This window comes from Ostrinia nubilalis, chromosome Z (assembly GCF_963855985.1).
Source record: "Ostrinia nubilalis chromosome Z, ilOstNubi1.1, whole genome shotgun sequence".
Classification (NCBI taxonomy): domain Eukaryota; kingdom Metazoa; phylum Arthropoda; class Insecta; order Lepidoptera; family Crambidae; genus Ostrinia; species Ostrinia nubilalis.
The window spans coordinates 16,991,618-17,012,193 of NC_087119.1; the positions used below are offsets into that span (position 1 = coordinate 16,991,618).

The 20,576-nt window shown below is 35.8% G+C and overlaps 1 protein-coding gene across 1 annotated transcript in view; it reads right to left on the reverse strand.

The window, feature by feature from the left end:
* The window catches only part of LOC135087113 (probable cytochrome P450 305a1), a 30,761-nt gene extending 11,403 nt beyond the window's left edge, over positions 1-19,358 (reverse strand). Inside the window, exons 1-3 of the mRNA XM_063981951.1 lie at positions 19,149-19,358; positions 8,874-9,128; positions 2,308-2,526 (exon numbers count right to left, since the gene is read on the reverse strand). Of these exons, the coding sequence (XP_063838021.1) occupies positions 2,308-2,526; positions 8,874-9,128; positions 19,149-19,236 (562 nt within the window). The 5' untranslated portion in view covers positions 19,237-19,358. The remainder of the gene's footprint in view (positions 1-2,307; positions 2,527-8,873; positions 9,129-19,148) is intronic.
* Positions 19,359-20,576: the final 1,218 nt, after the last annotated feature.

The window sequence follows — 20,576 nt, forward strand, 5'->3', positions numbered from 1 at the left end:
TGGGGCAGGAAAGTTCTTGAGGGGCGACCACGAGCCGGAAGACGTAGCGTGGGCAGGCCTCGCACTAGGTGGACCGACGATCTGGTGAGGGTCACGGGAGGTGCCTGGATGCGAGCGGCGTAGGACCGGTCTTTGTGGAAAACCTTGGGGAAGAAGGCCTTTGTCTAGCAGTGGACGTCTTTGAAACGACGCCGACTCAAAATATTATCTCATACTTGTACAGGTAGTACCCATGTAATAGAATATCTCAGTTAACCCCTGTCAGAGACGCCAATAACTAAAGCAATTAAGAGCAAAAAAATCACGTTGCGCGTATTTTAAAATACTGAAAACTTCACGGGCTTCTAAACTTTCAGTTCGCTACTCGACTCTGACTTTAGAGGTTTATGGCTTCATTACCTGTTTCGTTTTGTAAAGTATCAGAAAACATTGTTGTGTTTTTTTTTTTGAGTTTCACCACAGAACAAAGAACCTACCAAAAAGGAAATCATTACGATTATCCTTACAGTTTATACTCTCATACATGTACCTATTATTCAATTCAATTTAACCATAGAATTAGTTTATATTGCTAGATGTCCAATAAAGATTTATAAATCTAAATAAATATAAACTGATTGACTGACATAGTGATCTATCAACGCACGCACAGCCCAAATCACTGGACGGATCGAGCTGAAATTTGGCATGCAAGTAGATGTTATGATATAAATCAATATAATACTGTAATTATTCAATTATGAAAAAAAAATACGTGTCCAATATTTTTTATTATCTGTCTGACGGACTAAATAGAATTTCGATTTCATTACCTAGTCATCATCCCAATTATGTACTAGCGGTACTACTACTAGTACTAGAAGCGGTGCCCGCAACTTCGTACGCGTGGAAAGTTTAAACATTACTTATTTCCCGTTTTTGCAACACTTTTCTTTACTGCTCCGCCCCTATTGGCCTGTAGTACTTATAGCCTAAAGCTTTCGTCGATAAATGGTCCTCGATCCAACACAAAAAGATTTTTTCAAATCAGACTAGTAGTTTCTGAGATTAGCGCGTTCAACCAAACAAGCAAACTCTTCAGCTTTAAGTTAATATAGACTAAGCCGTAGTTCGTAAGTAAGTACCTACATAAACCTATTTGGCTAATGACACCAAACGAAAGTCGATAAAGTAAAGACAACTTTTTGTTGGAGGTGCTAAGTTCGACGGGTCAGCTAGTTGCATTAAATAAAGCGTTCACTTCCTTTGATGCAACTCGACACGTGTAGACTGTAGAGGTCGAGCTTTTTCCTAACTACCAGTATCCGGGGCAGTGTTTATCAAAGAAATATTTTCTTTGATGCAGGTGTAGGTAGAGTGATGTGATTAACACTGCACCATAGAGGGTTTTCGTTGTGAGCAATTTTGCATTTCACTGAACTTTACGCTGTGACACGTCTTAGTTAGACAATTTTACAAAATCTAAAGTAATATTCAATATGGTTTCATAAAATACATATCGTAGAGTTTGATATGTTACATTTTATTATTATTTGGAAAACTAACGCATAAAATATTTGGTAATATAATAGGAATACCACAAAGTACCCCACAACAATATTGCCCATAATGTCACTTATTAAACCTGTTGCAGCAGGATTACTTTGAGCTTTTGTTAAAAATGCTATTGTGTTGTTCCAAATATCAATTTGATTTTGAATATGTGACTCATAGGTTTTCCTTTGAACTGTACTTTTTGTTGTAATTCACTGTAACCAGTAAATAAAATGTAATTCTGCTAACGCAAGCCATAAAAATATTAAATTTTATTTCTCATATTGGTTAATGACCTGGTCAAGTGCGAGTAGATGTGCGATCACGTAGGCTCTTCTCTAGACGTTTTCAAAGTTTGAAGGCAACACATATGCAAGTGAAGTTCGGTATACAAAGGATGTTGCTAGAGGCTATTCCTGTACGTAGTAATGGAATGCGCCATCGACATCTAGCGGTGATAGAAAATGCGAGTGTGATCTTATAAGCCATTAGCTGATACATTGAATAAACTTCAACTTGCTTTTGTTATGAAATTTCAGGAAATTAAGCTACTTTAAAGGGAATTTAATAGAATAACCAATCAAAACCCGTATGTGAAACTAGTTGAGTAACTATGTTATTTTTACTACAATACAGCTCGGGCCGAGCGTGGGGCAAACTTGCCTCTAAACAATTTATGCCGGAGGGCTGACACGCCAAATTAGCCACCGTAGCGGCGTTTGCCCACGAGACCTGGATGCGCTGCTGAATAATTAATTACTATTCAATATTTACCCGCAACGTATTTCCATAGAACATTCATGACCGCCGCAGGCAAAATATTTTTTGGATTTATTGGCTTGTCATTGTTTTTATCGATGTAATCCAAAATGTTTGACAATTGGCTTTGTATATCTCTCTCCATTCCGGTTTTTCCGAAGCCAATATTCCGTAAATGCTTCACTGTGAACTGTCGGTGCTCCCGCCATAAAGGTCCGTCCGCGAATGTTATACCTGAAAACAATATTGGAATTTCTCAATTTTCACTATAAAAGCAACATACAACTATAACTATAACAGCAACTATAAAAGTCAATCACAGTGTAAAATAAAATAATGTTCATATAATTTAATGCAAATTGAGGCGATAATAATATAAGTGATATTATTATAACAATAATAAAATAGATTACATAATTATCTCAACTTTATTATTACAATTAATTGTAAAATGAACACCGTTCTTTTTTTCGCTCACATAAAGCTGTTGAAAACAATGTAAATGTTTGAATATTTTTGTCGCAGTCTGGTTGAAAAACCCGCTTCGCGTAACAGGCTAACTTGCAGTTAAGAGGATTACAGAATTGCAGTGGCTCGGGTCTTTTTTCCAAGTAATTGGGAATTCCCGTCTCATGCCGCATCGTAAATAAGTTAACGGTGATTGTTTCGCGGTCTTTCGGAAAATGGACAGTTGAAATACGAATTTGACTTATTGTAAAATGGAATATGAAACATAAATTTCTTCAAAATCATAAAATAAATTGAACATTACTTTACATTATACTTAATTCTTCATAATAATATCCTTACAAGTTTTTAATCTATTTGTTATATGTAAATAATTTTGTGACTTTTCTGGATAGAAGTGCAGAATGCAATCTACTGGGGATGGAGCCTGTCCAGACGATGCCTATTTACTCGTGGCTTGAAAGGTTGAGTAAGTTCGGGAACACAGAGGCACGTAGGGGATCCCGCTCTCTAGCATAATAAATGATGTAGCAAGCCACGAATAGAGGGATAACAACCATAATAAGGTAGCCCCATGTTAAATCTTGTCATTCGAAGATGACGATATAAAACTATAGGATATGAAGCCTATAAAAACTTACGGTCAGGTAATTTTTCAAAATTAAATGTAACAGAGAATTTTAAAAATTTTCACTGTGATGCCCTGAGTAGTGCAATTCTATCACAAATACATCGAGATCAGCGCACTCTACTAACACAACACAGACCATAGAAGAAAATGGCACAGTCCTTGAACTGCCATATTATGTTAAATGGGAGTTTTTTTTTATATTATAGTTAGTATATTGTAGCTTATTGTAGCTTAGTGTGTGAAATGACTGTTGTCATGAATTCTAAAGTTAGTGCCAAAATCCGGACAGTCGAATTTCGACTGTTTTCCTATGTTTAGTAATCTTCTAAAGAAAGAACTTAAAAGCAAAGTTGATATAAGTGGTACTTATTTGTGTTACTAGACAACTAACAGATACTACCATATGGCATTAAATCACCATACCACAGATACTACTATTTGATGAAACATCTATCAAGCTGCACAAATAAATTCCAAAATAATGCACGCTGGCATTTTAGAAATTTTCCAATATGTCGAGAAGATGGCAACCGTTATGTCGCTTGTGACAACAATCAGTCGCACGTCTCCAGTGCCGTAACTAGGGCGGTGCCAGCGGTGCCCAGGCACAGGGCGCAGACCCTGGAGGGGCGCAGAAATGACCCGACCAGTATCTAGTTTTGTTTCATGCATGGTAGTTAGTAGGTACATTTTGTTTTATTGCGAATATGGTGTAGACGCGCCCTCTGTTCTATCAATATCTATATGGCATTTTTCAAGCGATCTTGAAACAACAACACTTGTAAAGGTGGTTTTATATTTGTTTGATGTGTCGTAACGTGACGACGCGTCAGAACGGTATCGGTTTCATACATTTAGTACTAGCTGGTGCCCGCGACTTCGTCTGCGCAGGATTAGTATTTCGAACAATATGTTTATAAATTGTAGCCTATGTGTTATTCTGATGTATAAGCTATATTATTGTAAAGTTTCATTAAAATCCATTCAGTAATTTTTACGTGAAAGAGTAACAAACATCCATCCATCATCCATACAAACTTTCGCGTTTATAATATTAGTAGGATGGTAACGTTCACACTAGTGCGTAACGTGTTGTGTTGTGATGGCTTATGTATGGAACCGATACAGTTCTGACGCGTCACGTCACGACACATCAGATAAATATAAATCCACCTTGTCTTGCTCGCAATATTACATACACAAACAAAAGTACCTATACCGTAACTATGAGACAATTTCTGTCTATATTCATTTGGAGGGCGCCACTTCTAACTTAGAAGTTCTAAGCAAATCTGTCAATCTAGCTGAGGAGATGTACATATAGTTCACGTTACACTGTCATTGCTGTCAGCCACATTCATTGGTCCTCCCTTTATCTTTGATTTTATTCATTAACTACGTGCGGCGTTACTGACGCACTAGCGTGCGAGAGATAGATAGAAAATTCATCGTTCGACAAGAGTGAAAAGGATGACTTACAAAACTAAACGATTCACAAGCGTTCCATTCTGCCGCGCCGTCCCACCCAATGTTCGGGGATTCCCCGATACATCGAGAATCACGCATTCAGATAGCCGCAGTGTTGCCAGAAGGTTACTTTTGTAACCTTTTAGGTTACTTTTGAACTGCATTGGTTACTTTTAGGTTACACTAATGAAAAGGTTACTTTTAGGTGATTTTTAAGAAATTGTAGAATTAACTTTTACAGGTTATTCAGTAAAAAATATTAATAGTGACAATTTAAAAATTATGTCATAAACTGCATTTAAACATGAATTTGATTTATTATTTGTTATAAAAAATGAGTTTTAGCCAATGTTTTTCGATAGTGAAACGCAAATCCATGAAACGTTTTTATACGACCGGTCACTTTTCGGTCTTCATGGAATGGTCAAAATTTCGAATTTAGGTAAATGATTGATGATCAATTGTATTCATTTTCCATCCATGAACAACCTTACACAATCGCTTCGCACGCAGGTTACTTTTTATTCAAAAAGGTTACATTTTTTTTATATTTCTGGTAATTTCTGACAAGAGCATTTTTCAAGGGCGCAGTTTTGAAAGCTCGCACCGGGCGCATAAAAGGCTAGTTACGGCACTGCACGTCTCTATCGTTTTAGAGCGCTAACAGTTAAAAACGATTTTTGAATACGATTGGCACCAGTATAAATGAAATTGTTACTGAAAAAGTAAGGCGCTTTGCGAAATTCCGGGAAAACAGTCTCATCACCCTAAATGCACGTGTACGGTATTCAAGGAATTCTTCATTCAACAATCTTTCATTTACAGATAAATTGCATTCCTTCATTTCTTATTTTAATTCCTACAAAATTTTAAATCTCCGAAAATATCGAACAAAAGCAGCAATACTTAATTCGTGGAAAATCTTAAGATAGCTAATTCCATTGGCTTTAAGCTGAAATGGAGTATACGTGACACAGGCATTGTAAACAAATTACAACCGCAATATTTGGCCTTCCGAACCAGCAGTAAGATACGTCGTTGAATAGAACGCTTGTTTGCTACAGTGAACGGAGTGTAGGTATTTGCCACCCATTCTTGTTAAAGTGTCCACCTACGTACACGTCCGTATGACCTTAGTAGTGGATCCATTAAATCAAATCAAATCTCAGATCAATCTGGTATGGTCCTGAGTCCATGTAAATAAAAAAAAACATTAATATTAAGCTTGCCAACAATTTTTTATTTGAAATTATTACCAAATCAATCACTTGACAAATAGATTAGAATCGATTCCAGATTTAATGTATGTATTCTAAATTATAATGGCATATTAAGTTTAGCAGCTAATTTAAAAATCCACCTTAATCCAATACGTAGGTATCTCATGGTGACAGATCTATGGAATTGGATAGAACTGCATCTCACAAGTGTGATTACGGTCAACCTGCCATAATCTACAAAAAAATAATTGGGATGATGACTGGGTAATGAAATCGAAATTCTCCGTCAGACATTAAATAAAAAAATATTGGACACATATTTTTCAATTTTATTTCATAATCGAATCATTTGAGTTGAAATGTCGCGTGACTTTTGAGTAGATTGTTTACAATAGGTATCTGTCTGACGGACAAATAATTGAAATGTCATCTAGCCTAATAAATACGTATAATATACCTACCTACACAATGGAATAACAAAAAATGCTCTGCTTCTTAGAAAACAATACAAAAGTGAATAACAAAACACAAGAATGTGATAACATTCTGCGTTGTGTTATGATCTCACATTTTTGACATTATGTTCATTAAACTCTTTAGTAACTTAATACATAAGTATTTACGTTCACTACATAACAAACGTTTATATGAAATTGTTTGTGGTACGCAAGTTAAATAGAACGTCATACGTAACTTACGTTGAAGCAGAAGAAACTATCTGCAGAGTAACAAGTTTAAAGTCGGCAAATAAGCTCTGACTGCTCTGAATGAATTAGCCACTTACAGTTGGAAAATAAAATAGAGCGAAACTTTGTCAATAGAATAAGAGACAAGTTAAATACTTAGTTTGAATGTTCAATACAAACATGTAATTGACTTAGTTTGTTACTAAACATCTTGACTGCCTTGACATAATTTGCCATGATGATGATTATGATCTTGATAATAATTAACTGCTTGTAACCATTTCTATTTGTGAAGCAAGATATAAAAGTAGCAAATCCACATCATTTGTGGTTAGAGTAATATATTTATTTAGACTTGTGGCGAACTTAATTCCGGGTGGCATTCAAGAGAATGTCCAGTTAACCACAGGTCAAGCAAAGAAATTTAGACGGTGCAAAAATTATAACAGTTTAGATAATGTACTTACATAGGATTAGATAAAATAAGTACATAATATAAGAATACATATTAATAGGTATGTACAATAGACATACACATCAATACACAAACATTATGATATCATAGATGTACACATTACTCATGTCAGAGATAGGGAAAAAAGTTTTAGTCATTTTTAATAAGGTTAATGAGGTTCAACATCATCATCATCAACAGCCGTTTACAGTCCACTGCTGGACTATGAGCCTCCTCCACTATAGTGGAGGGTTTTGCCATAATCCCCACGCTTGGCAGGCGGGTGGAGATCGCAGTTTAAAAGAATGATGTTTTCAGAGAGGGCTGCTGCCCATTCTCTGTTTTTATGTGTAGTCCCTAAGTCGCCTCTTACGACACCCGCGGGAAGAGGGATTAGTGACAAATGTATTCTACTCTGCCGTCACCACACGGCTTAACTTTGGAGGTTACTTTTCGCCAATTCGCCGGAAGGCCATTCCAGAGCCGTACTGCCGAGACTGAGAAGGAGTTAGACATGCGGTGGTATGGCGAGGGGTGACCAGCTGAAGAGTCTGACTAGAGCGATAATTTCTATTGTGAGTAGAATGAAGATACTGGAACCTCTCTTTTAGATAAGATGGCAGATATACCAGAAAGATAGGTTTAATACATGTTAGGAACCATTCCACTGTCATATATTTTATTCAAGTTGACTGCTTGTAAACTGGAGAACAGACTGTCTGTATACCTTTCGTTGGCAAATAAAATACTTTACTTTACTTACTTCCTTCGTTGTTGGGACATTGACACTCATTAAGATTGAAGCTTACTTGTACATCAAGGATTCGATGAAAAGTTTTACAATAAGTGAACAGAGTGAGTGAATTTCTATAATAAATAGCCTAATTTTGCTCTCATGTCCGCGGAATTAGCCAAGCCAAGTTGATTATAGCCCGAATACAATGCACATGATATTACATATTGTCTATGGCTTCATCTCCGAACTAAAGCTGGATTCGCACAAATGTAGTAGGTACCTGTTGTGTGAGACGACATGACACGTCTATTGGGGCCGTGTATTATGCTTGTTAGCGTGCACACTACGCTAACATGATGCGCTTTGACGTCTTTTGAATAGGGTACAAATCTTCACACAGAAATAAATATGGTACCTACCAATTGGATTGTTGTCTAATGCGTTAAAACTCAACATAAAATTGATAAATCGTAAAATCTGACACGAATAAAATTGCAGAGGCATAAAAAACTGGCCTAAGCTTGTTACTTTACGTTGCGTCTACGCCGCACATACTCGTATTATTTTAATACATACAATGAGCATTATAAGCGTAAGCGAGGCGTATGTAAATGGCACAGATTTTTTTATGGGTATGTATCATGTAAGTACCTCAACGCTGAGGTGGAATTTTACAGCCTACGTGCGAGAAAAAGGAACAAACAATACAATTGACGTTTACAAAAAGTCGATTAGGGCTCACTAGGGTGGTAAAAATAATATTTGTTAATCCTAAAAGCGAACTGAAAAAGAATGCTTTATACATATAAGGCTACGGTGCGGTGCCATAAATAAAGCATCCTTTTTCAGTTCACCTTTTGCACCATAATTGTTGTGCAATAAAGTTTTAAATAAAGAAATATGCAAAGCGTTCTATTACCCATTCTTTTCCCAAGGCATCGTAGTTTTATGAAGAAACTGTTGGGGCGACCTTCGAACTCCTTTCCGGTGAAAACTTGTCGTATATTTTTCGTGCCATAGACTACTACAACCAGCTCACTACACAATTTCAGTCCAAGCACCTGAGTGGAATATTCTTTGGCTAATTCAGATAGTCCTTTCCATTGTGATCCATGTTTTGCAGATATGCTCTGGACAACTCCGCTACAGCCAAGAAACGGATACCACTTTGGTCCTGAAAACAAAAATTAACATAATGAATATAAGCCAGTAATGTAGCGCAATGCAGCACCCGTCAAATACCTACAAGCTATTGTTCATTAATTGAAGGAACAAGAATCGAGACGATATTAATTTTACTCTTAAATAGAATTCGCAGCCATCCGCTAGGCTTTGGCATGAAAATAGCTGTGTAGCTGTAGCCTGTTTTCGTGCATAACATTCATACTAAATACAAAACGATTTTTAAATTAAATATAAATGTAGCGATTATTCATAGATCAAGTAAAGTGGTAGTAACATTTAACGGAAGGTGGGTAGTTAGACAGATTCGAGACCCTGCTTGAAAAGATTAAAGCATTATCTGAGAAGATATAAACTTTAACTAATATAAATAAAAAGCTCCATTATTCGTTTATAATGCTTTACAGACTAATGAGACTAATCCGCTTATCAATATTATTTCAAAACAGATTTCATCTAAATGAAATGTTCGACATTCCTACCTATTTTGCGTAAATAATAAAATATAATTTTACCTGATACCGGCTTAACTTTATTTGGAATAGCGCGTCAGAGTCAATGAAAATCAATAATTCAAAAGTGATCATTCCAAAATTCCCGACCACATTATGTAGCATTTACCGCATTTGCGCATTTAAACGCTTCGATAATTACGTTAAAATTTTGTTAACGGTGGTTCTGGCTAACAAACCAGCTACATTAACATGGATTGGCCAGAATAGGACAGCTTGATCATCCAACGGTTAAGTCACTTATCATGCACTATCCTCTGGCCAATTCACATTTGGCCCGAATAGTGAATTATAACTCGAATCATGAGTGTGGCAGCGCCATAGTCTTTACTCAGAATATTCAACATGCCATGATTGGCCGGTTAGGCTGCTTTGACACCAATGACGTGCCAAACCATTACCTGGAAAGCGAAACACACTAGCCTATCTGACGCATGATAGGCAGACAATGCGCGTCGTATAGGCTCTAAATCCGAACCCGACTCTAGTAGCAACGTCTGTTAGGTACGTGGTAATAAATTAAGCCCAATAAACGTAGTGTGTGGAGAGTATTACATCTAGAGGACATATTATGTCAACGCAAATGGCTCAAGATACTTAACTTTTAACAAAACTAGCCAATCGCTACTCAAGTTGAAATAGCAATAATGAGCGTAGCTACTAAATCCGTAGGTACTTAGGGATAAACAAAGTCATTTTATTTTCTGATACAAATCCATGGAGTTATGATTCTCTTCCTTTGAGGAGCTAAGAAACTGTCTTACAAATAAAAAACGGTTATCTAATTTGTCTATCTTCATTCGATGGAACGCGATGGCGTTTAAAGCTTAATCTGCAAAATAATTCAATGCGATTTATCTGCAATGAAGTTGAAATGCATCAGAATCAGTAGATATTAGGAGTTAAAGAAACCTTCAGGAAGGTCGTGGTTACACACAATACGTCCAGGGAGCGTGAAACGCGAATGTTAAACAAAAATAATGTACTCGTATCTCTGAAATTGTATTGAATTAAAGATGATAGAGTCAATACACTTATTTATTTATGATGAGAAAAAAAACCTACGTGTTAATTAAATGCAGAAAAAGGCAAGTCACATCACATCGCCTTCAAAACCGATAAACCGTTGGGAAAAAAGATTATGTGTGTGTGTCGACCACGAATAGAAATAGGAAAGGTATCACAAGTCAACAAGATTATAGGGTAATGTGATAGATTTCTTACAAGATAAGTGCGTTTAGTCTTCTTTCGACAAAAATCACTTACAAAATAAATATACCTAACCTACATAAACATACTCGTACATTATTAAAACGCATCGTTTGCGATAACTAGTTTAAGCGGCAAGTTAAGCCTTAAATAATGATGCTTTCAATCAATACCCACTTTAATAAGCCAAGCCACTTTAGTCTAACAGATTTGTGAAACCTAGTTACAGACAACCCGGAAGATATCATAACAGAATAAGTTATAGTTTAGCGTGAAGATAGCTTTAAGGTAGATAAATCATGAAAGAAGATGCCTTAGTTAGTACCAATTGAAATGGACAATATTTGGCATCTACAGACCACGTACGAAATTGCATAAAAAATTAAATATAGGTACCTATGTACCTACTTAGCTAGAATTCTTTAGGTTGGCTTATATGACTATCCAAAAAATGACTTGGCTAACCATGCCCAGCTAAAGATTATGATTAAATAAACTAATTTTACGATCCTACCTAAATACGCAACGGAAAATATATCACAATTTTAATATTCAAAAACACTCATACATAACAAACACAGATTACAGTAACCCTTGGTATAGCCTCCGGCCGGTAACTTTAGTTGCCGCTAAGTTAAGTAGTTGAAATGCTCTCCGCAGGAACCGGATGAGATACATGAAGAGTTAAGAGATTAGTTTGAGACGTTACACTTCTTACGTATCACTCAAATACTTGTATGCAGAACAATTTTATGCAAGGATAAAACAACAATTAAGGAAAACTAACACTAAAAATAACATTAACCTGTTTTAGATTGAAAAAAATTGCAAACTCTAATTAAGGCAGGCAGATAATGGAAAAGGTTTCCAGCATATTTTTTAAATTTTCTCTTGTGCGAGTACGGAACAAATGGAGGGCAATTATCGAAATCCAGTTTATTTGACCGATCACGTTCTACTCTCGCGGGACGAGCTAGTGTCATATCGCTCGCTGCCCTAGTTGCGGTCCGCGGCCCCAGCGCGGTAGCAACCGTTGTCGGACTAGATAGGTTTTGGGAAGCGGCATTGCGGACAGTATCCAAACAGCCAGTGTCATTTAAATTAACTAACTTTTCAGCCAGACAGCTCAAACAATACTAAAACTAAATTACCTATACTTGCGATTTGGTCATAGGAAGACTTATCTAACATTCAGGACAGCTATTGCTGACGATATTTCAAAAAATCGAAGTAAAATACATGCATATGCTTTCCCACGAATACCAATTTCACGGCCTAATGGAAATACGAGTATGAAGGCCGCCTGCATTAATGACCTTATTCTCGTATGCGCCGACTTTTGTTTATTTTCACGTAGGTGAATCCTATTATTGCTATGGGTTAAATTAGCAGTTAGGCTAACGTAGTAACTAACTAATTTAATCATGTCCGTTTATGAATAGCTACTTATCCGATTCATTAATGTCAAAAAGTTCTAAGTCATTGTAACCTTCAATATTTTGCAAGGTGAATTGATAGTACAGTCAGTGTCAAATATTTTCATGTCTCAACATCTTCAAAGCTCCGGGACACGAGTCAGCCGGCGGCGTAAAAATCTCGGGACGTCCGCGTCCCGGGGCTTCGAGGAGATTTCTCAGAATAAAATTAAAATAGAGTTATTTTTGCAAAATGTATTAATTAATTGAGAATTCCGAGTGAAGCTCGCTTCCACCTTCGTTTCGGCCTGATCATCACTTACTATTAGGTGAGAAGTCAGATACAGGCCAAGAGCTACGTCGTTGTGGTTAAAAAAAAAAAGAACGCAATTTTTAATAAAAATCTACACAAGTGGCGTTCGCGGGTCGGGACTTCGGGTGTGGTTCATCAGCCACCACAGCCGGGCGGGAACGGGTCGGCTTGCGGGAGAGTATAATGTCCTCATACGCGACGTAACTCATGCGTTCAGCTGTACTGCAGTGAAATGTGAATGACACAGTGCTTGCATGAGTTGTCGTCGCGCACAGTCATCATACGACAAAACATTAAATGAATTCGCAATGATTTAAATGAATTTTATTCCTCACTAACCAAATCGTGTAAAACCGCTTTACAAGGAATATTTATCTCTTCTATTTCTACCGCTTTATCACAAAACATTATCACAGCAATGATGGTAAGAGTAATTGTATTTTCGGTTCTTACTCAATAATTAAAAATGAATCACAAAATGTGTTTGTAAGCGCATAACTCAGCAACGCGCAACGCCTGGACCAATTTAACCAATTCTTTTTTTAAATGTTCGTTGAAGTCCAAGGATGGTTTTTACGGCGAGAACAATTCGAATAATTTCCGGGAAAACCCTAAAAACAGCCCTTTTCTTTTTCCCGTACAAACGTGTTTGCTATTCAATCCGACTAATATTATAAATGCGAAAGTTTGTATGGATGTCTGAATGTCTGGATGTTTGTCTTGACTCTTTCACGAAAAAACTACTGAACGGATTTTGTTGTAACTTTACAGTATTATTGTGAAGCCGCGGGCAAAAGCTAGTTCCAAATATTTTTGACAGAACGAGTCTGTCGAGTCCGTTAGTTTATTATGGAAGTTCGTCCGTTAGTTTATTATGAAAGAAAGACCGTCAATCTACACCACAGTCCGTAAAAGGCCTTTTTGTGTGATCGCCAGGTGACAACACAGACAGAAGTGCTCCGTTCCGCTCACGTCCCACTCACGCTTTTTGTGTATGGTCACGCTCTAACACCTAACACCGATGTAGGTACGTCAATGAATCGCGACAGCCTTTGTTTTCTTCATCATTAATATCGGATTCTATAGTCTGCCTGCTGTATTCCAAAGCTCCATTTCACCTTAAACAGAATCGCCTCCACGTCGAGCTCCCTAAGCCTGAGTTGCACCATCTCACTTTAACTTTGACAAACGACAAAAATCTGTCAAACTCCATACAAAAAACACCGGTTATCATGTTACGGATAAAATTAAGCGGTGCAACTCGGCCTACACTTTTTTAGGTAAAAATGTTTTTTTAACTGATTTGAAATTGCTTTATTTGTAAGTTTGTTATCAATTAATTTTGATCTGTTAGTTTGCTGTTGTATGATTATTTTAGAAGTACAGTTTGATTCACCCATTGGGTTACCCTTGCATGTAGGTATTATTTAATCCAAAATTAAATAATCATGCTTAATACGAACAACCAAAACCAATACGATTCCCAAGGCATTGAACTCTCGTCAGTTATAATCAATAATCCAGTAAGAAACTTCTTTCTTGAATTTTACACTTGAACAAATATAAGGTCTAGGTAATAGGTACTTCTTTAAAACAAGTTTGAAAGGAGCACGGAAAACTTTGTAATTGCCGCGTAAAATAGCCATTTCGTTGAAGATGGATGTTGAATTTCTACCACTATCGCCTCCTATTAGGAATATGTCAAAACAATATTCCAGAACAAGCACGGTAGGTAAACCCTACTCGCCACTGTTTTGGACAATTAGCGCCATCTAGCGGAAACATACTGTATTATCAGTTAATGCAACAATAATTAAAATATAAGTTTTCCTCGTATAAATCGTTCATATTAATAATCGAAATGGAAACTCTACACAAAATTCATTTTTTTGTGGATTTCGGTTTTATAAAACATAGTAAGATAAGTAGGTATATACTAAGTATAGCCTGACCAGGAACATAAAAACCCTGGCATAGAGGCGCGTCAATTGCATTTGATAGTGCAACACTGAGTACAGTCGTACCTGTGTTAAATTAATAGGCTAACTTTATGTATCAGGATTCAGGATTACGGGCTAATTTGATATTTTCATAAATTAACGAAAAAATATTATTATAGGTAACCTGGTTTAAATAAATGAAATGAAACCATCAATCGAGCTAGTAGGATTTATTTTATTATTCATCAAAATCAAATTCAGAACTTGAATATTCAACTGCAATGTTTGCTCATGAACGCTTCAAACTCGGTACTTCTTTCCCAATTCCATAAAATTCAACACTTAGAAAGTGACAATTTTTTTTAAAATAGGTAGTTGAAACAAACCACAGCTAATTTTCATAGTGGACTGTACTATGCGATAAACATGTCAGTCAATTTGACAACCTTTGTCGGAAACATTATTCAATGAAAATATTGTCCGAACCCTGAGTATTTCTCTTCGACAAATACTTTAACACATTGTGAACCACTTTTCTTTCACGACTATAAAAATATTTTAGTAATTTAATTAACTAAATCAATTGCGCACATTTAAAATAAAGTTTGTTTACACTTTGACAGCAATAGACTGACATGCAAGGTGACATGTCAATGAAGTTTTCAGTTACTGTTGCCATTAAAAGAAATTAGTACCATTAGTTTTCCGCAACATGGCGAGGGTTTTTATGTTCCTGGTCGGGCTATACTTAAAGTTAAAGCATAGATTTATTTTATTACGAAGTAAAACCAATGAGCGTAACATAATATTTGAAGAAAAGCCTCAGTTATGAGTATTATGCGATGCGACCTACTTAAATGTTAGTCAGAAATGAGCAAAAATTACCAACACCATTAACAGTCACATGCCATGTTCTCAGAACAAAACAAATGAACAATCGCAAAGCGAAGAACATTCTAGGTAGCTATTTATTTTCACATACAAACTTGGTACACTTTCGCATAAGTGCTTACTTACATTTCAGCAAGAAGAACGCAATATGATAGTTGTAGTCCAATCAATAAAGCATTATAGAGCGGAAATGCGTGGAACACAATTTTTGTCTTCGGGACTTTATTTAGATAGTTAGGAGGTGAACATGTCAAAAATCCCCGCCCTTAGCCCTTGAGCCAGAGGGGAGAGGGGGGTTGGACTTGGAAGGTACAATTTTTTCGGTTTTTTGCTTAATCCTCATAAACTATGCGTCCTAGTGACATGCCTACTACCTATGAACTAAAAAAAGCTTATTACCTGCTACATCTGAGATATGTAGTCAATTTTTTTAATATCTTGTATAGTTTTCGTATCGAGGCATCGGCTCTAGAAGGTCTGTAATATTGGAAATTTTTTTTTTCTTTTACATGTTAACATCATGGGGAAATCGACTAAATCAACATTGAGCAAACATTCTAGACATGCGGGACCATGTTAAGCCTAGTTCCAGAGAGGGGACTGCACCGTGAGTATATTTAGACGAACCACTTGGAGCCACTTTTGACCCCTCACCACGGTTATTTACGTCTATATAGGTAAGTATTGACGTCCAAAAATCTATAAAAATGCACATAGTAGGTATTACAATATAAATTTTTGCACAGTAGAATTACAAACTAAAGTTTTTGTAAATATTATGTAGCCCTTTGTTGCTCCTTTGATTAAAAGTTTTTAAGCTCTCTACATAATAATATATTCGAATAGCGAAACAATAACACAACAGAATGCAAAGTTACATAATCTCATTAATCTTTGTTTTAGATAATTACGTAGGTAACACGAATTCCACAAACAATGCTCATTAGGTTAATATAAAATGTGATTCATTTACCTCAAACGAAGATAGGTAAATATAAAATGGAAATGCCATTTTTCAAATTCCTATGTTTTCCCGGTATGAAGAAACAACGTTAAGTTTTTATTTCAGTCAGGTCCAGCCGGGTTACCTACGCCATATCGAATGACAAATGATTATATACGTTTCATCGAACGATCAAAATATCGAACGATCAAAATATCGAATGCTCAAAATATCGAACGTTCAGAATATCGAACGATCAAAATATCGAACGATCAAAATATAGAACGATCAAAATATCGAAAGTCGATATAGACGTTGCTCGGCTCCGGTGCATGGTTGTGTTTGGTCGTACAGTTTTGTTTTGCCAGTTAATGTGTTAATGTTAATGCCTTAAGTATTTTTGTGCCTGAAAAGTTTATAAATTTGGAGAATAATGTCCGTGGGGACCTATTATAAGCCTAGCCTGTCCCAAAAAGGAAAAACAGTCCTCATTTTGGAGGGCTTTGTAATGGCAATGAACAAAAATGTTGATGAAACATTCTATTGGTATTGTACACAAAAATATAAATTTAATTGTAGCAGTACGGCAATAACAACGCTTCAGCAAGGAGCCGAGAAAGGTAGATGAAATTTAATAAAAACGTCTATAATTATTATCGTTCGATATTTTGATCGTTCGATATTTTGATCGTTCGATATTTTGAACGTTCGATACTGATACTTTGAGCATTCGATATTTTGATCGTTCGATATTTTGATCGTTCGATGAAACGTATTCGATATTATGATTTTCGATCATTTGTCATTCGATATGGCGTAGGTAACCCGGTCCAGGGGTCCATATTGTGGCAAGCACAGGCCAGGCACAACTTAGTTAAGAATTTATGGTCTGATTTACAGTTTATGTACTTACATAATTATCTTTCTTTTAGTAACTTACTTAATTTTAACGATAAAAAACTGTATTATTATAATAAGAGAGATGAGATAATGCAATACTTCGTACCAAATTTCAAGATTCTGAGTTCACGGGAAGTACCCTGTAGGTATTTATTCCCTTGCGAGTGTCGAAAATTTGCGGAAAGCGGCATTTAAACGGCTGTATCTTTTGATTACGTTGGCTTATAAGTTTGATTTTTTCACAGCTCCTAGGGTTTACGCGTCCTCGCGTGCTTGAGTGAAAGGGTCTTGACAGTCGGACGAACGGACAACAAAGTGATCATATATAATAAGGGTTCGGTTTTTTTCCTTTTGAGGTACGGAACCCTAAAAAGGAAAATGTAGAAGTGCATAGTAACAGCTTTATTAATTAACCAGATTTACCAGGAAAATTGTGAGGCAAATGTGCCATATAGTAGGTAGGATAACTACATTCAAAGTACCTTTATCTGAGAGTATTATTTAATAAAGAATAAATAACTCTTTATTGTATCAAGACTGACAATAACAGGAAACGGAATAATTCAAATGGCTCAATTTAGGCGGTCTTGTGGCACGGAAATTTTGTCTTCTAGAAACGAACAAATAACTATTATAATAAAGAAGTAGAGTTTGTGAGGTTACAGGGGGTGGTTGATCTCTGGATCTACTGAACCGATTTAAAAATTGTTTTACCAATAGAAAGCCACATCTATTTGTGAGTGTCATTGATAGCAATATAAAAAAGTTTTTTCCTTATCTACCTAGATAAAAGGTACCGTTAGCAATTTACAAATGTATTCAAATTTTCGACTTGTTTGCATAATTTATTTTACACGTTAAATTACTCGAACGTAGGTAGGTATGTAACTCTAACAAAGTAACTATAGTCCGATTTTTAATTCGACGGAATTCTGACAGCTGTCATTTTTTGACAATTCAGATGTAATAAGCCTTTTTTGCTTTGAATTATTAATAAATAATATGAAATGAAATTTCATCAAGTACAACTTACAAGAATGAACTATTGTATGTTTTGTGAGTATAATGTACACTAATTATTATGTACATTTGAAAGATTAAATAGAAAAAAACGTGTTTTTAACACAGTAAAACAACATATTATCATAAACTAAAATATGTATTGATCATCAATCATCATTATCGTCATCATAATCAACTTGGATTATAAAATTGGCATCTTGTTAAATTGATTATTTTATGAAGCTAAGATTTTATTAACAAAAGGATTTTCATAAAAAAGGTTTGTAACCCATGGATTATTGGCCAGGGAGTCCAGTAATAGAAAAATAATTTCCCAATTTTTTTTGTAACTTCAAAAGTATGTTAATAAAAATTCAAATAACCATTTTGAAATGATCGGTACATTTTTAAGCCTTAGTTTTTCAAGTGAAACCTTAAATTCAAGAAAGGATTATTTTTTAATTTATGAAAATGCTCTCCATTCTTAGTGGGAATGTTTCAATGTTGACAACACTTCTGAAATGTCAAAATTCCGTCGAATTAAAAATCAGAGTTTAAGTAGGTAATTTTACTCTATAAAAGACACTGCCTGCCCCTACTTGACAATGAAGTAAGAATTAAATAATGAAACCAATTGCAAGACGCGCATGTGCTTCTGATTCAATAAAATATGATACACAGGAATCGCTGTTGTCGTCAACCGCTAGTGAGGTTAGGATCGCTTTGGTAATTAAAAATAAATCGCGTCACATGAATCGGCTCGCGAACTTTGAACATTGTTACATGCAACAACATGTCAAACAATCGCTACACAAAACTCGTTCACGTTAGAAAATCAAGTCAACTTTTTGTATTAAAACATAACGTGTAACCAACTGAGTACGTACCTGGTGGATAGTTCCGTGGTTTAGTTATATTCCTAATTACATAACCGGTAATTAGAAGCAGCAATACAGTGATAATTGTCATGAACATGTCTGAGTATTATCGTTTGGCTAACGATCGGCGCACGAGTCGGCGTTTATGGAATACAGCGGGCTACTCTCCTCCGCTACCGACGCGAGACTGTGTTAGACTGTTTTTCATCCGCATTCTGTCTTGAAGTTTTGAAACGACTTTGAAAACGAGCTGACGAACACTTTGAATTTTTTTTTAGCAAAATGGTTCTATGGTGGTATTGGTGGTATTTTTTGTTCACCAAACATTCTAGGTATACCTAATTACCTCCGAAAGGTGTGTAAAAAACTAAAAACCCAAATTAATAAAATAATAAAGGATGATTTTTCGATATTTCCTTCTAAATATTACTTATTATAAGTAAATCATGGCATTCATTGCCAGACCTTTAACGAATAAATTCTATCTACGTTGACTACCTAGGTAAGTACATATAAAACTGATTTTTCCAATAATAAATCAATAATAATTAGACGATGTTTCGTGTGGTTTCGTCATCAACCAGTTTTGACCCATTGAAGTACTTTTTGACCCATTGAAGTATGTTTTGACCGTCTCCTTTATGAATTTGAGATGGTATTTTTTGCGGTAACTTCCATTCATGATGGTCCATCGTTCTTGCCTGTAATGTAACCTGTGTTGGGCAGTTGTGACAAACTTTCAGCTTTTCTAAAATAACGGAGGTGTAGGGTTCACGGACTCTTGGTCTATACTTTTACATCTTAAGTAGGTATCTAGTATCAATGGAAACGATTGATTTCCGTGGAAATAATTTTCCCGCTCTTTGTCGTTTTCGCCACCTGTTGACTCTCCGCACATCTCGCTCTCGCCTCTTCTCTGCTTTGGTGGAAAACGGCCTTAAAAGAACATAAGTAACTATTTTGTGTCAAGTAAGTAACGGTTAAAAAACGTATTCCTTGCTTGGTTAGTTGGAATTTGACAGTGAAGTAGATTGATTGAACACACTTATTGTACCTACCTACACTACACAAGACAAGAAAAGAAATAAATAAATATACAAAAGATGATGCACTTTAAGCGGTCTTATCGCTATGATGTAATCTCTTCCCGAAAACAGAGGACAATTGTTTAGAATTAGGTAAACATGACAGTCTGTAAACGTAATACAAAGTAAAAAATTCTTGTTTGTCATCATAAAATTAATAGTTGAAGTAGACTAGACAGGAACGTGTTTCTGCGGAACTACAGTAAACTAAACTTGTCCAGTCTAGAGAAATTCAATTTTATTATTAAAAAAAACACTGAGGTAACTTACTTAGATTATGATTTAATTTCTAGCTTCGTTAGTAGGGCTAAATGAATCAACCTGGAAAAAAAAAGATTGAAATTGATCACAA